Genomic DNA, 14,288 nt, shown 5'->3' on the forward strand with positions numbered 1-14,288 from the left:
TGTGATCTAGTCCAGAACAGAATGACATAATTGCTTTTCAACAGCTGCAAGCATGCAGTTCAGATTCAAAATATTCTTGTAGTTGGGTTAAAAATATAAAATTGAATACTTAGTCTTAACTTTAGATTTTAGTTCTTCCAGGATAGAAAGTACTAAGTTGAACTTTCTATTTTGGTAATATGTATTTTTTTTTGGCTAAATATACTAAAGACATTTTATCATATTGTTTCTACCTTCATTTAGCTTCTTTTTTTCCTCATGAACTTGGAGGAGATTTTATTTCAGATGGCTAGTTTATCATTTTCTGTATTTATAAGTTCCATATGTTTTTAGCATTTACTATGAGCCACTAGTTCATTTGATTGTATTTATTTATTTATTTATTTATTAAAAAATTGAATAAAAATTAGGCCTGTCAATTGACCTGCGTTTAACGCCTGCGATTAACACAGGAAAGGATGACAGCTTTACAAAAAATTAATGCATTAATGCTGCGCTGCCTCTTTGAAATGCTGCTCCGGCACTTCAGAGGGGCAGTGCAAGCAGAGCCGGGGATCAGTTGGAGTGCCTAGCTGATCCCCGGCTCGTCATTGCAAAGCCCCTTTGAAGTGATACTGTGGTGCCTTAAAGGGGCAGCACTGCATGGAGCCCAGGGTCAGCTGCTGCGTTTCAAAGGGGAATTGCACGCTTGACGGACACACACGTCTCTCTTTCTGTATGTATGTGTGTGTGTGTGTGTGTGTGTGTGTGTGTGTGTGTGTGTGTGTGTGTGTGTGTATATATATATAATTTATTTATTTGTTGAGCTTCTCAATCTGAACATTCACCATAATGGTAAGATAATATTTAACAAAAGAAACAAATCTATCATTCATAGAATAAATGTGCATTTTAGTAGTAGGACCATTACCTGTATTTAGGGAGTGCTTTCATTTAAACTTGTTTGTTTGGTGTATTGTGACATTTATTTCCATTCAAATAGTGCATCAAAACCTACAACTCTGACTGGCATGTTGTTAATTATAAATATGAAGATTACTCAGGAGAGTTTCGACAGCTTCCAAAGTAAGTAAATTATCTGATATTATTACAGATTTTGAAGTTGCAGGAAAACTTATATATATATATAAATGAAGTAATGGACCAATAAAAAGTAAATTATTGAAAAATATAGAACCTATAATCTAGCATAGCAGTATTTAGTAGCCTGAGGTTTTCAAGGTGGAATTCATATTGCTTAATTTTTTTAGCCCTGGAGGAAATAAGCTGTTGAAATGTTATCTGAAAAATGATCATAATAAAGCTGCCTTTGTAATTGTGGGATAATGAGAGGAAAAAAATTGGATTATTGATAATGTGAAAATAAAACTGATAATTAAAGTATGGTAAGAGTTGTTTTAAGCTACTATGCCAATATTCAGACTTTTCAACATTGATGGCAGCTTCAGTAACTTTCCACAAGTTTGTCACCCCACAAAAATAAATAAAATAATAAAAAAATTATACACATGATTTCAATTGAGAATGAATTCAGTTATTTAAAACTTGTATTGCAATATAAGAAGACAGAGTACTTCAAAACATCTTTTGTTGGCTTTTTTTTTTTAAGTCTGCATGAGAAGAAGTATTAATGAAAGACAGGCATTGCTTTTTTGAAAGTAGGATTTTGTCTTTTCTGTGTTTGTGGTAGGTACACGTTTTATAGGATATGAATTCCTCTTCCTGAAATTGCCTGTGGAGAGCCTCACAGATGTTTCAAGCCATGTGCTTGTCAACTTCGTATTAGAATAATAATTTTTTTTTGTAAACGGGTCCTAAACTCTGTAGTATTTTCTGAAGTGGTCCAGTGCTGAATTATTTGAGAAACGTGTTGCTTTAAGTAGATAAAAATTGAGGTGTTTTGTATACGTTAATTATTAAAATGGTTAAAAAACTTGTACAATACTACTTTTGCTGCATACTTTTTGCTGAGCCAGTATCTTCAGCATGCCACAGAATTTTTGGATTGGCAAAACTACCAGTAAGTTTGAGAAGTTGTCAAGGAAGTTTTGACAAATAGGAAGATATCTGGAGGTACACTCAGTTTTCTGTCATCTGAGAGTTATTCTTGGCATTGATGAAAGGATCTTCTTTTCCTTAGATTTTTCTGGGCACAGGTGGATATACTTTAATGTAAGGACATAAAATCCCATTTAATGAATTAACTTGTTAAACCTTAAGTTTAGCCGATTAACTGATTGAACATGGGTGGGCGAAGGGGCTGGAGCCCCTGGTGGGCAAGGGCTCCTCTAGCCCAGCTGCTTCTAGCCGCTTGTAGGGCTGCTGGCGCCAGCCCATGCCTGCAGATTGTGTGTGCGTGTAGTGGTGAGGGTGGGGGGGCGGGGCGTGATTGTTTGCTCCCTGAGTACTGGTTAACTGTTGTCTGGCAAGCATCTCCTATTAACTGTAATGCTTATCCTGGTAACCAGTTACCCATTACCATCCCTACTTCAAAGTTTTATTTTCATTTTGTGGGGCTTGAATTGGTGGTTCTCCTACCTCTGCAACCCTGACATCCTCCAACTGCCACCTTTGCCATTTCCTACCTCTTTCCCACTATCCATTGCTGCAGATAAAAACAGTGCAAAGGCATGTGAACTGAATGTTCCCTCTAAGTTATCAGTAAAATCACTGAATATTTACAGTTAAAATATTGCTATTCAAACCTAAAGTTAACATCTACAAATGAATAAAGGGATTCAGCTCCCTAGTAGATGCTTTTTGATTTGTTGGCAACAAGGGTCTACTAGGTGTTTTGCTAAGTACTCAATTGGTTTACATTTTGAATGTTTTCTTTGAAAATACAAAGGCGAATCTTGCTGAGAGTCTTTTTTTTTTTTTTTTAAATTAAGAAATAATTTAAAAATGTATGCCTCTGGACAAATGATACTGTATTGATTTATCCATCTCCCCAACTCTAGGTCCTTTCTGGACTACAAGGGTATGTCTAGACTATGCTGAAGTTTTTGAAAGAGGATGTCTTCTTCCAATCTCGCTTTAAAAAGTGGAGCTGTTGAAAGTGAAAATAGTTGGGACGCGGGTTTTTTTGGCACACCCCCCCCTTTTGAAAAGCCACGTAAATCTCAATTTTTGAGAGAGTGGCTTTTCAAAAAAGGGGAGAGGGACTGCCGAAAAAACCTCATCCTGACTACTTTGACTTTCGAAGGCGAGATGCGCAGGAATTTGCATATCCTCTTCTGAAACTTCAGCTTAGTCTAGACATAGCCCAAGTTCTTTTTTTCTCATTCTCCTCCCCCCTCTAAAAGCATACTTGTAGAGGGTGGTTGGTGAGTGTAGCACACAGGGTGCATCCCCCTAGTAATCTCAAATGTAATTAATATTGATTGATAATTTCTGTTTGAAGGCCTCCAATCTTTAAAGTCTTTAAGATGTTGAATGTTTCTTACATGTTTTCTCTTTAAGATTCCCAAAAAGGCAGTTCAAATGAAGGATGGTGCAGAGCTTGCAGTGTTATATGCTTTTTTTTATTAAATAAGTAAATGAAGAATGAGAAATAATGTAACCTTTGAAGCATAGGGTCTCAGAGAGGGTTGGAGTTCTCACTGAGACAGACCTAGGCAGTCTCCCACAATCTTAGTCCCAGTTATACATGGACTCTAACTATTTTGGAAAATATGCACCAGTTTTGGAGTAACTGTACTTTGACCTCCATTGTCTGCTCTAGGAATGATGTTCAGATTTCTAGCCTTTAGCCTTTACCTCTCTATGGGCAGTGACGTATGTCCATTCCCTACAGAAATTTTTGGCTGCACTTCCATCTCACAGTTCACTGAGGGGGCCCACATAAGGCTGTCTGACTAAATCACAGAATCTGTTTAATTCAGTCTTTATAATGATTATAAATGAAGTTCACTTGTCTCTTGCCACTCCTCTGGGACTGCATGAAATCAGTATCTGGAAACCAACCTAGGCACTGGTACTTTTCTAGATCTTGGGATCCTAGTAATCACCTCCACTGATTTTAATTCCTGGAGGAGATATAGTAACCTCCCCCCCCCCCCATTGAGTTATAGACAGTATCTGGCCCACGATGGTACATAAAACATTCATAAACTTAATACAACATGGTCCTTACAAATACTGCATGCATATCTGTTACACTATGCTCCTCCCCACCTATTGTCCTGACCCTAACAACTGAATAAACATCATCTACCACCATCCAGCAAAGACTGTAATTGCCTCCAAAGTTGCAATAAACATACTGGAACTTGTGGAAACTCAAATATGGTTCTTGCTTGATCCAAATGAAAAACAACATGATTAATCATTATAACGTACATTCAGGAATTAAATTGCAGATACAGTATCTGAAAGTTAATGACTTATAGCTTGTTCTAAATCCCTGTTTCAAACACATAGTGGAATAGAAGGGAAAATTACATAACATAAGAACGGCCGTACTGGGTCAGACCAAAGGTCCATCTAGCCCAGTATCCTGTCTACCGACAGTGGCCAGCACCAGGTGCCCCAGAGAGGGTGGACCGAAGACAATGATCAAGCGATTTGTCCCCTGCCATCCCTCTCCAGCCTCTGACAAACAGAGGCCAAGGACACCATTTTATCCCCTGGCTAATAGCCTTTTATGGACCTAACCTCCATGAATTTATCCAGCTTCTCTTTAAACTCTATTATAGTCCTAACCTTCACCGCTTCCTCTGGCAAGGAGTTCCACAGGTTGACAACACGCTGTGTGAAGAAGAACTTCCTTTTATTAGTTTTAAACCTGCTACCCATTAATTTCATTTGGTGTCCTCTAGTTATTCTATTATGGGAACTAATAAATAACTTTTCTTTATCTGCCCTCTCCACACCACTCATGATTTTATAGACCTCTATCATATCCCCCTTCAGTCTCCTCTTTTCTAAACTGAAAAGTCCCAGTCTCTTTAGCCTCTCCTCAAATTATGGCACAGCAGGAGGCAAACACTCAATCCAAGGGCAATTCTCCCCATACCAATATGAAATCTGTGCATAAAGGAGAAAATGCAACTGTGGAAAATGGCTTCGGTGAATTTTGTTCCACCAAGAAGCACATATTACCACCTAATAATAATGTGATTTATATTTTCCTTTCAGAATAATTGTAAAAGGTTGAATACTGAATTATCAGAGTATTAAGAAGGGTTTTTTTCCCCACTTTAGTAAAGGGACCAAATCAGAGAAACTTCCTGTTCATGTGTATGAAGTTGATGAAGAAGCAGATAAAGATGAGGTAAGCATACAATCTATTTCCTTCTATTCTGTAACATTATTTCATTTGAAAGAATTACTTCAATTTTGATATGGAGTAAAAAAAATAGAGATTTATAGGCTCACTTTTAGACTTTAAATAAGGTTTGAAAGTAGAAATCTGTGGGCATGTCTAGACTGCAGAGCTTTTCCAGCAAACCACCAAGGAATGGGTCCGCTGTTCCAAAAAAAGTTGGAAAAGTTCCAAAAAAACATTTTGTCAGTATCTCTGTAAACCTTGTTTTACGAGGAAGAAGGGATGTTCTGCAAGAGGGTTTTTTTTCTGAAATTTGGCCCTGTGTAGACGGGCCAAATTTCGGAAAAGCCTCTTTCGGAAGTAAATTAGATTTATCTTTGTTGTCTAGACATTGCCTGAAAGTGCACTGGATGCTGGTTTTTAACTAGTTATGTGTTCCCAATGTCTGCCACATCTAAGTAGGATAAATTCTGATAGCAGAGAGACTAGGTTTGTCTTGGAGGTGTCTGGTTTACATACGAACAAACTTGCACCAAAATAACTAAACTGTTCTTAATTCACACTATTTGCATTCATGCAAGTCTGTATGGGTATGTCTAGACTGCATCCCTCTGTTGGCAGAGGGATGCAGCGTAGGCAGGTGGACATTGCAAATGAGGCAGGAATTTAAATATCCCGTGCCTAATTTGCATAAAAATGGCTGCTGCATTTTGCCGGCCCACACTATGTTGGCAAAAAGCAGCAGTATAGAGCAGTGGTCACCAAACTTTTTTGATCGCGCACCCCTATCAGTAAAAAAGTTTGAGCACACCCCCCCCCAATATTGGTTTGTTTGTTTGTAAATTAAATACATGTACTACTGTACTAATATTTTACTTACATTATAAAACATACACAAAAAATAGAAATTAGAAAAGGATGAGATAAAGATGAAATGAAATAAAAAAAATATTTTTAAAATTTATTTTATTTTATTTATTAACAGTACAGAAAACCTTTTTGCTCTCACTCTACACACCTGTTCTGCCTCTCTCCTCTGGTGCTGGTCCCTCCCTTGCAGGTGTCTGCCCTTCTGCTTCACCCCCAGAATCTCCTGGCACCTGCACCTTCCCTTACCCCTGCACCCTCCTGGTGCCTCCCCCTTCCCACTGCTCCTGCCCCCTTTGCCCTCTTTTTCCCTGATGCCCACCCCTTCACTACCCTCATTCCCCTCATGCCCCTGTGCCCTCACACATGACTTGCTCCATTGCTGCCTTCCTCATGCCCCACCCCTTCTTTCAAGTCTTCTCCAAGCACCTCTCCCTCCCCCCTCTAGCCTCCAATTTCCTTACCCTCTCCTCTCCCAGCATCACCCTGTCCCCCCCACTCCTCAGCACAAGCCCCTTCCTCTCATCCATTCCTCCTATTTTTCCCCCTTCCCCATCCCTACATTCTGCCTTCCAGTTTGCGGAGCTGGAGTCCCCATTTTTCTCTGCTGCTGCTTTCCCGGCTGGAGGGAACCGCAGCTGAGGGTGGCATGGCGGAGCGGCTGCGATCGCAGCTCTCCCACCAGAGCAGGTGATGGCTGTCTCCAGATGCTGATTGCTCAAGCACTTGACAGGCACCGTGCAGGAGGCGGAGGCAGAAGGCGGCTGTAGCCGCGGTGGCAGCCGCAATGGGAGTCGAGCCGGCTGCTGAGGGGCGGCTGGGAGAAAGTGCCTGCCACCTGCCCCGAGCCCAAGCCGCCGTAGCCAGGACAGGTGGCACCCGCTGCGGGGAGCCTGTGCAGTGACAGCGCCAGGCCGCGGGTGTCCTCTAGGTGAATCTGCGGCCGGAGGAGCCAGATGAAGGTTTTGCTTGTCCCTGGCACTGGAGGGATGGGGCCCTACTGCGGCTGAGCACCAGCACCCGCCGAGTCCCTGAACTCCACTCCAGTGAGCCAGCTGCCGGGAGTAGCCACCGTGGCTGTGGCCTGCTCTGCACCATCCTCCAGGAAGTGCTCCAGAAGGGGCCGCACCTCGGGGCTGCCCTCGCAGAGCTCCCAGCGTCCCGGGGCCAGGTGCAGGCTCCGAGCAGCTGGGTGCGGGGTTCCTAGCTCGGGGCGGACTCCGCGGGGCTCCCCGCCTGCTCCTCCTGTGGGCTGCAACGCTGCCCCAAGCACGTGCTTCCTTCAGTGGTGCAGAGAGTCGGCCCTGGTCTTGCGCACCCCTTCAGATCCTCTTGCGCACCCCTTGGGGTGCGTGCACCCCACTTTGGAGACCCCTGGTCTAGAGGGAGCTCTGTTGAGAAAGAATGCCTTTTTCGACAGATCCCTTATGCCTCCTGCATGGAGGTTTACAGGATCTGTTGAAAAAGGCTTGCTTTCTCGACAGATCCCCTTGTAGACTGCAGCTTTTTGTTGACAGTGCTGAGTCGGCAAAATGCGGTGGCTATTTTTCATAGAATCATAGAATAATAGGACTGGAAGGGACCTCGAGAGGTCATCGAGTCCAGCCCCCCGCCCTCAAGGCAGGACCAAGCTCCGTCTACACCATCCCTGACAGATGTCTATCTAACCTGTTCTTAAATGTCTCCAGAGAGGGAGATTCCACCACCTCCCTTGGCAATTTATTCCAATATTTGACCACCCTGACAGTTAGGAATTTTTTCCTAATGTCCAATCTAAACCTCCCCTGCTGCACTTTAAGCCCATTACTCCTTGTCCTGTCCTCAGTAACCAAGAGGAACAAATTTTCTCCTTCCTCCTTGTGACACCCTTTTAGATATTTGAAAACCGCTATCATGTCCCCCCTTAATCTTCTTTTTTCCAAACTAAAGAAGCCCAGTTCATGAAGCCTGGCTTCATAGGTCATGTTCTCTAAACCTTTAATCATTCTTGTCGCTCTTCTCTGTACCCTTTCCTATTTCTCCACATCTTTCTTGAAATGTGGTGCCCAGAACTGGACACAGTACTCCAGCTGAGGCCTAACTAGTGCAGAGTAGAGCAGCAGAATGACTTCACGAGTTTTGCTTACAACACCCATGCAAATTAGGTGCGGGATATATAAATCCCTGACTCATTTGCAATGTCGACCTGCCTAATCTGCATCCCTCTGCCGACAGAGGGATACAGTCTAGACGTAGCCTATGTCAGTGGTTCCCAACGTGGTGCCCATGGGTGCCATGGTGCCTGCTGGGCCATATCTGTGCGCCCGCCGAGTGATTGGGACCGCCCCCGGGCGCGTGGCGCATGGATGCTGCTGGCTCCTGGGCCCACGGCACAGGAGTGGCGCCGGCCCTGGGCATGCAGCACATGGGCTGTTCCAGCCCCGGACGCGTGGCATATGGGTGGCCCCGCCCCTGAGTGCGCGGCGCAGGACCAGCCCCGGGAGTGCGGTTCATGGGTGGCACCGGCCACGGGCAAGTGGCGTATGGGTGGTCCCACCCCGGGCACGTGTGCGGCCCTGCCCCCGGGTGCCCAGCAGCCCCGAAAGTTTGGGGACCACTGCCTATGTGGACACTTTTTGGAATATATTCTCCATTTCAATTTAATTTAACACTGAAGCAAAGTGGGAGTAGAGCAATTCTTTTCTAAAATAAGAACATCCACACACACAACTGCACCGGAATATCTCTTGCTCTCTCTCACTCACACACATTAAGGCTGTCAGTTAACGCGCGTTAATGCCTGCAATTAATGCAGGGCAGAATTACCGCACATTAATTTTTTAACACGTTAATTCTGCCCTGCATTAATTACAGGCATTAATGCATGTTAATTTACAGCCTTAATTGAAATTAATATATTTGAAGATGTAGAAAACGTCCAAAAATATTTAAATGGATAGTATTCTTATTGTCTAACAGCATGATAATTCAGTTTAATTTTTTTAATTGTTTGATAGCTCTTGTATATCTATTTCTTCAAGAGAGATGTCCCCGAGGGTGCTCCACATTACGTTGGTGTACCGCTGCCGAGCCTCTGAGCGGAGATTTTGTAGCCGTGTCCCTAGGGCCGCGCATGCATGCACCAGCAACTGTGCATTGTTACGCTGCAGGCACCATGCATGCGCGAGTCCCCCTCCCACTTCTCAGTTTCTTCTTTACCACCTCTCGCTACAGATGGACTCAGTAGTGCTCCCTAACTGCTTCCCGTTTAAATGATTGTACTTCTTAAAACCAGTAAAATTCATTATAGTAGTTTAATTAGTTAGTGAGTTTAAATGCTTAATTACTTTTAGTTAAAAAAAAATTAGATTAGTATAAGGCAGTGGTCTCCAACCTTTTTACACCCAAGATCACTTTTTAAATGACAGAACAAACCAAGATCTATTGCCCCGCCCCTTCCTTGAAGCCCCACCCTCTCTATTCTCCTCCTCTCCATCACTTGCTATCCCCAACCCTTATACTGCCGCTTTTTTTCCCAATTCTTCTGTAGGAAGAGGTTTTTCCAACATTTGGCCTGTCTAGACTGGACCAAATGTCAGAAAAACCCCTTCTTTTGGAAGCCCCTTTATTCCTTGTGGAAAGAGGAATATAGGGGTGGCCAAAAGATGATGATTGCTCTTCAACTAAAAGAAGCAGAAGAACAAACACATCCCTGGTTGCAGAAGAGTTTTTCTGGGATATCTCCGGAATCCTGAATAACTCCTGCAGTTTAGCCATACCCTCACTGGGTTGAGACAGGATGTGTGGGCTCTGGGGTGGGAATGAGGGATTTGGGTGTGGGAAGAGGTGAGAGGTGCAAGCTCTGGGAGGAAATCTGGATGCAGGAGGAGGTGGATAAGGGGACATTGGCTTGGGGAGGGGACTCCATGTCTGGCAGTGTTGTGGTCAGATGTAGGGTTAGGGTACTAAGCAAGCCACAGACTTCTGGATGTGAGGGTTCAGGAATTTGGGTTGGGGTATGTGAGGGGCTCAGGGCAGGGGGTTCCAGTGTATGATAGACTCCGATGTAGGGTCTGGGGGAAAGGGGAGTGCAGGAATGTTACGATGTTGTGTGGCCAGATGGGGGCTTGGCCCATATTGGAGGTTTGTTAGCCAGGCTTCATTTTTAAATAGAATACTATGTCAGACATGAAAAGTTTCTGCATTGTCTTTATTTCTGACAAGGGCAGGGAACCTGTTCTGAGTCAGGGATCATTGACCCACAGAAAAGTCAGTTGGGGCCACAGAAATGAGGTGCAAAAAAACCTTCCTCCAACCCCTCCTCCCCACCAGACTTCATTAATTTGGCCCTAACTGTGTTGGTGGGAGCAGGGGACATAGTACTGGGCAAGGGTGCTAGTGGGTACTTTGGCAGGGGACAGCATACCAGTGGGGACAGAGTTCTGTGGCGGGGGCAAGGGAGAGGCAACAGGGTGCAAGTGGGGACAGGGTTCTGTGTCTGGGGAGTGGGAAGAGGGAACAGGGGGCAGGGGAGAGGTAACAGGGTGCTGGGAGGGCAGGGAAAAGGGTGCCAGTGGGTGCAGAGAGTCCCCTGCACCCGCCTCCTCCCAGGATCTCCCCCCCCCCCTCCCCGGAGGGAAGCTGGCATGTGCCTTCTCTGGGGCCGACTCCCTACTCCCGCAGCTCAGCGAAATCCCCATGTGTGCGCCTCCCCTGGGGCCGACCCCCTTTCCCTCCTGCAGCTCAAGGAAGCCGCTGCGCTCTTCCTCCAGAGCCAATGCCCCTTCCTGCAGCATGCCCAGCACGCTACAGACCTGAGGGAGGGGAGCAGCCAGCGCACTTCTGGAATTCTCTGAAGTGGCGCGAAGCTGCAGAACTTCCATCCACCCCGCAGGAAGCCGGCACTACCTCCATTGTCACTGGAGGTAGGTAGTGGGGCTTCTCAGAGGTGGGGGGAAATTGGGAGGGGCCCAAACACCTCACGATCAATTGGTCGAGGCCTCGCGATTGACCAGTCAGTTGCGCTTGACTGGTTGGTGACCATGAGTATAAGGTTTTTTTTTCTTTTTTCACTACTTAATCCCTTCCTGCAGTCTCTGTTTCCACAGGCATGCCTGGCTCACCGGGTTTTAAGCGCTCTACCTCATGTAAAGAGCCTTTCCCCCTCTCGGATGGTCACTCACATGTGTCCGTTGCCTTGGAGAGCAGCATATAATGCTCAGAAATGCCCTCATTGTGCAAAGCTAAAACGGTCACAGAAAGACAGAGACCTCCTGCTCAAGTTATTTTTTTATTGGAAAACTCGCTTAGACCAGCCTCTGATCTGGGCCAGCAGCCCGAGGAACTTAAGCAGCAGGGATCCAGAAAGCCCATCAAAAAAGTGAGCCTCCTGAGCACCTCAAGGGGCTACGGCACTGAAGCAGTTGTCTCCTTCACGGCCGGTGCCGAGAGGAGTGCCAGCACTGTGCCACAGCAATATATGACACCACTGGCATCTTTGGAGCCCCCAATGGAGACGAAGAGCGCGCATGCGCTAAATCGTGCTCTGAGACGACAGACTTCAAGTTACCTGCCTCATTAACTGCAGCACCATCCTGCAATGATACAATCTTGCCGACGCAGTATGAGAGCACAGCACCAATCATGTTAACAGGTGCCTCAGCTGCCACCACACAGGTGCCTGATGCAGAGCAACTGCCCTCAGCACTGCTTTTCTGCCAGATCCAAAGTGCCTACCTCTTTAGAGATAAATTGCTTTGTAGTCACCTAATATGGAGCACCCATGGGGACATGTCTGTCTCTTGAAGAGCAGGTTGCTTACTCCGGGTATGTCTACACTACCCCGCTAGTTCGAACTATCAGGGGTAATGTAGTCATCCGCACTTGCAAATTAAGCCCGGGATTTGAATTTCCCGGGCTTCATTTGCATGAAGCCGGCTGGCGCCATTTTTAAATGCCGGCTAGTTCGAACCCTGTGCCGCGCGGCTACACGTGGCACGGAGTAGCTAGTTCGGATTAGGCTTCTAATCCGAACTAGCTGTACGCCTCATGGAACGAGGTGAACAGCTAGTTCGGATTAGGAAGCCTAATCCAAACTAGCTACTCCGTGCCACGTGTAGCCATGCGGCACGGGGTTCGAACTAGCCGGCATTTAAAAATGGCGCCGGCCGGCTTCATGCAAATGAAGCCCAGGAAATTCAAATCCCGGGGTTCATTTGCAAGTGCGGATGACTACATTACCCCCGCTAGTTCGAACTAGCAGGGTAGTGTAGACATACCCTTCTATAGTAACTCATGTTCTTCGAGATAAGTGTCCCCATGGGTGCTCCACAACCCTCCCTTCCTCCCCTCTACTTCAGGATCCTGGCCTTCTCAATCCATCGTTTGAGGGTAGAAAAGGAACTGAGGAGTGGCAGGGGGGGCTTACGCATGCGCGAAGCCTGCAGCCTATCAGCACGCTGCTGCTGGTGCGTGGGCCCAGGAACACTGCTACAAAATCTCTGCTCTGAGGCTCAGCAGCGGCACATTGACCTAATATGGAGCATGCCACAGGGACACTCATCTTGAAGAACTTCAATTACTATTGAAATAAGTAACCCTGGGAATGTCAGAGAAAGCAGGAACTAATAAAAAATGGCTGAAACCTTTTTACTTATTATTCTTCCAATCCTCTTTTTCCTGAAATCAGTGATTTCAGTAGTGCCAACTGGTTTAAAGAAGATTTCAAACTTCAAAAAATGTTTTTCCTCAAACACAGACTTTTCTGACTATGTACACTGCATTGTTCTAAAACATACTATAGTAAAAACTAAGAGGTTGAATGCTGAAACTGATGGCTTCTTATTTCTCAAAGAATGCAACTTCTTTATACTATTGTGATAGCCTTCAAGTAAGCTAACTCATTTCTATATTTCCTATTATATTAGTACTGCTGATAGTAATGTTTTCTACTTCTGTAGTGCCTTTTAATCTCCAAAATATTAATAATCACTGTCTGCAAACTAAAACCAGATTCAGTAGTACAATATTGCAAGCATCATAGTTCAGTAGATAGAATACAAGTCAGAAGATTGACATTTAATTCCTGCTTTGGCACTGATGTGCTTGGTGATCTAGGGCAAATCACTTAATTTATCTGTGCCCAAGTTTGCCATTGTAAAATGGGAATAATATTTTTATAGTTCTTTGAGGTGAGATAAGACATAAATATTACTGAAGGTCTAGCATCACCTGAGAAGCTGTTTAGATATCATTAAACTGATCAAGCAGAAAAAGACTGCATAGACACTTAAGAAAAAAAAAACTTTTCTACAGGAGTGACAGTATTTCTTAATAAAGTTAAATGGGAATAGGAAAAAACACAAGTCACCTACTGTAGTGTAATAAAATTTGAATTGGCAATCACTACAGAAGATGTCCATTTACATACAAATATCTTTACCAATAGTAAAAGGAAAATAAATTCAGAAAAAATTACCCAACTTCCTTGATAAAACTGACCAAATAAAGCAAGAAGTTTTTTCTCCTTTAGGCCAAAAGAGGCTTTTTGTGGGTAAACAAAAGTTACTTTGTCTCTGAAAATCATTTTACAGAGGATGTATAAAACAAAGTTATTAAGTTGGTAAATAATGCAAACATTGAACAAAAAGCAAATAAGGAAAAGTGCTATCAAATCTGAAAGAAACTTTTATGTAGTAATAAAAGGATTTTGATAATTCAAGCTGTTGGCCCAGCAGATGACAAATGATGTTTGATGTAAGTGAATTTTAAAATCTGCCTAAGAGTGAGGAATGGAAATAGGGTATAAAGTGATTGTTGAAACAATAAACTGTTCGTGAGTTGGAGCTTGGATCTTTCTGTGGAAAAATCATTGAAAACACACCTAGCTTGCAACAACAATACCAGTGGGAAAACGAGCCTATAATTTGTAGGAAACAGGAAGCAAATAGTCAATGCAAAAGCATTGTGCTGTTGGCTAGGGATTTTCCCTTCCTTTGACTTAGCAGATGGAGCTCTGTAAAAACTTTTCACCTCTGGAGACTGAGTTCAAACTCTTACATTCAAATGGTGTAATAGGTGAACACACAGTAATTCAGTTTCTACAACAATAACATCACAAGGTTTAGATGAATTGGCAAACTCAGCTTGAACACAATCCTGGAACTGGAAAATC

At 44.1% G+C, this 14,288-nt stretch overlaps 1 protein-coding gene across 10 annotated transcripts in view; it reads left to right on the top strand.

Moving 5' to 3' along the window:
• Nucleotides 1-14,288, top strand: part of DOCK9 (dedicator of cytokinesis 9) — a 307,165-nt gene that overhangs the window by 116,767 nt on the left and 176,110 nt on the right. For all 10 annotated transcript variants that reach the window (XM_075918762.2, XM_075918765.2, XM_075918764.2 and 7 more), the window contains exons 4-5: nt 983-1,065; nt 5,206-5,275. In XM_075918762.2, coding sequence (XP_075774877.2) covers nt 983-1,065; nt 5,206-5,275 — 153 coding nt within the window. The remainder of the gene's footprint in view (nt 1-982; nt 1,066-5,205; nt 5,276-14,288) is intronic.

The sequence above is a fragment of the Pelodiscus sinensis genome, chromosome 1 (assembly GCF_052426305.1).
Source record: "Pelodiscus sinensis isolate ZL-2025 chromosome 1, ASM5242630v1, whole genome shotgun sequence".
Classification (NCBI taxonomy): Eukaryota; Metazoa; Chordata; order Testudines; family Trionychidae; genus Pelodiscus; species Pelodiscus sinensis.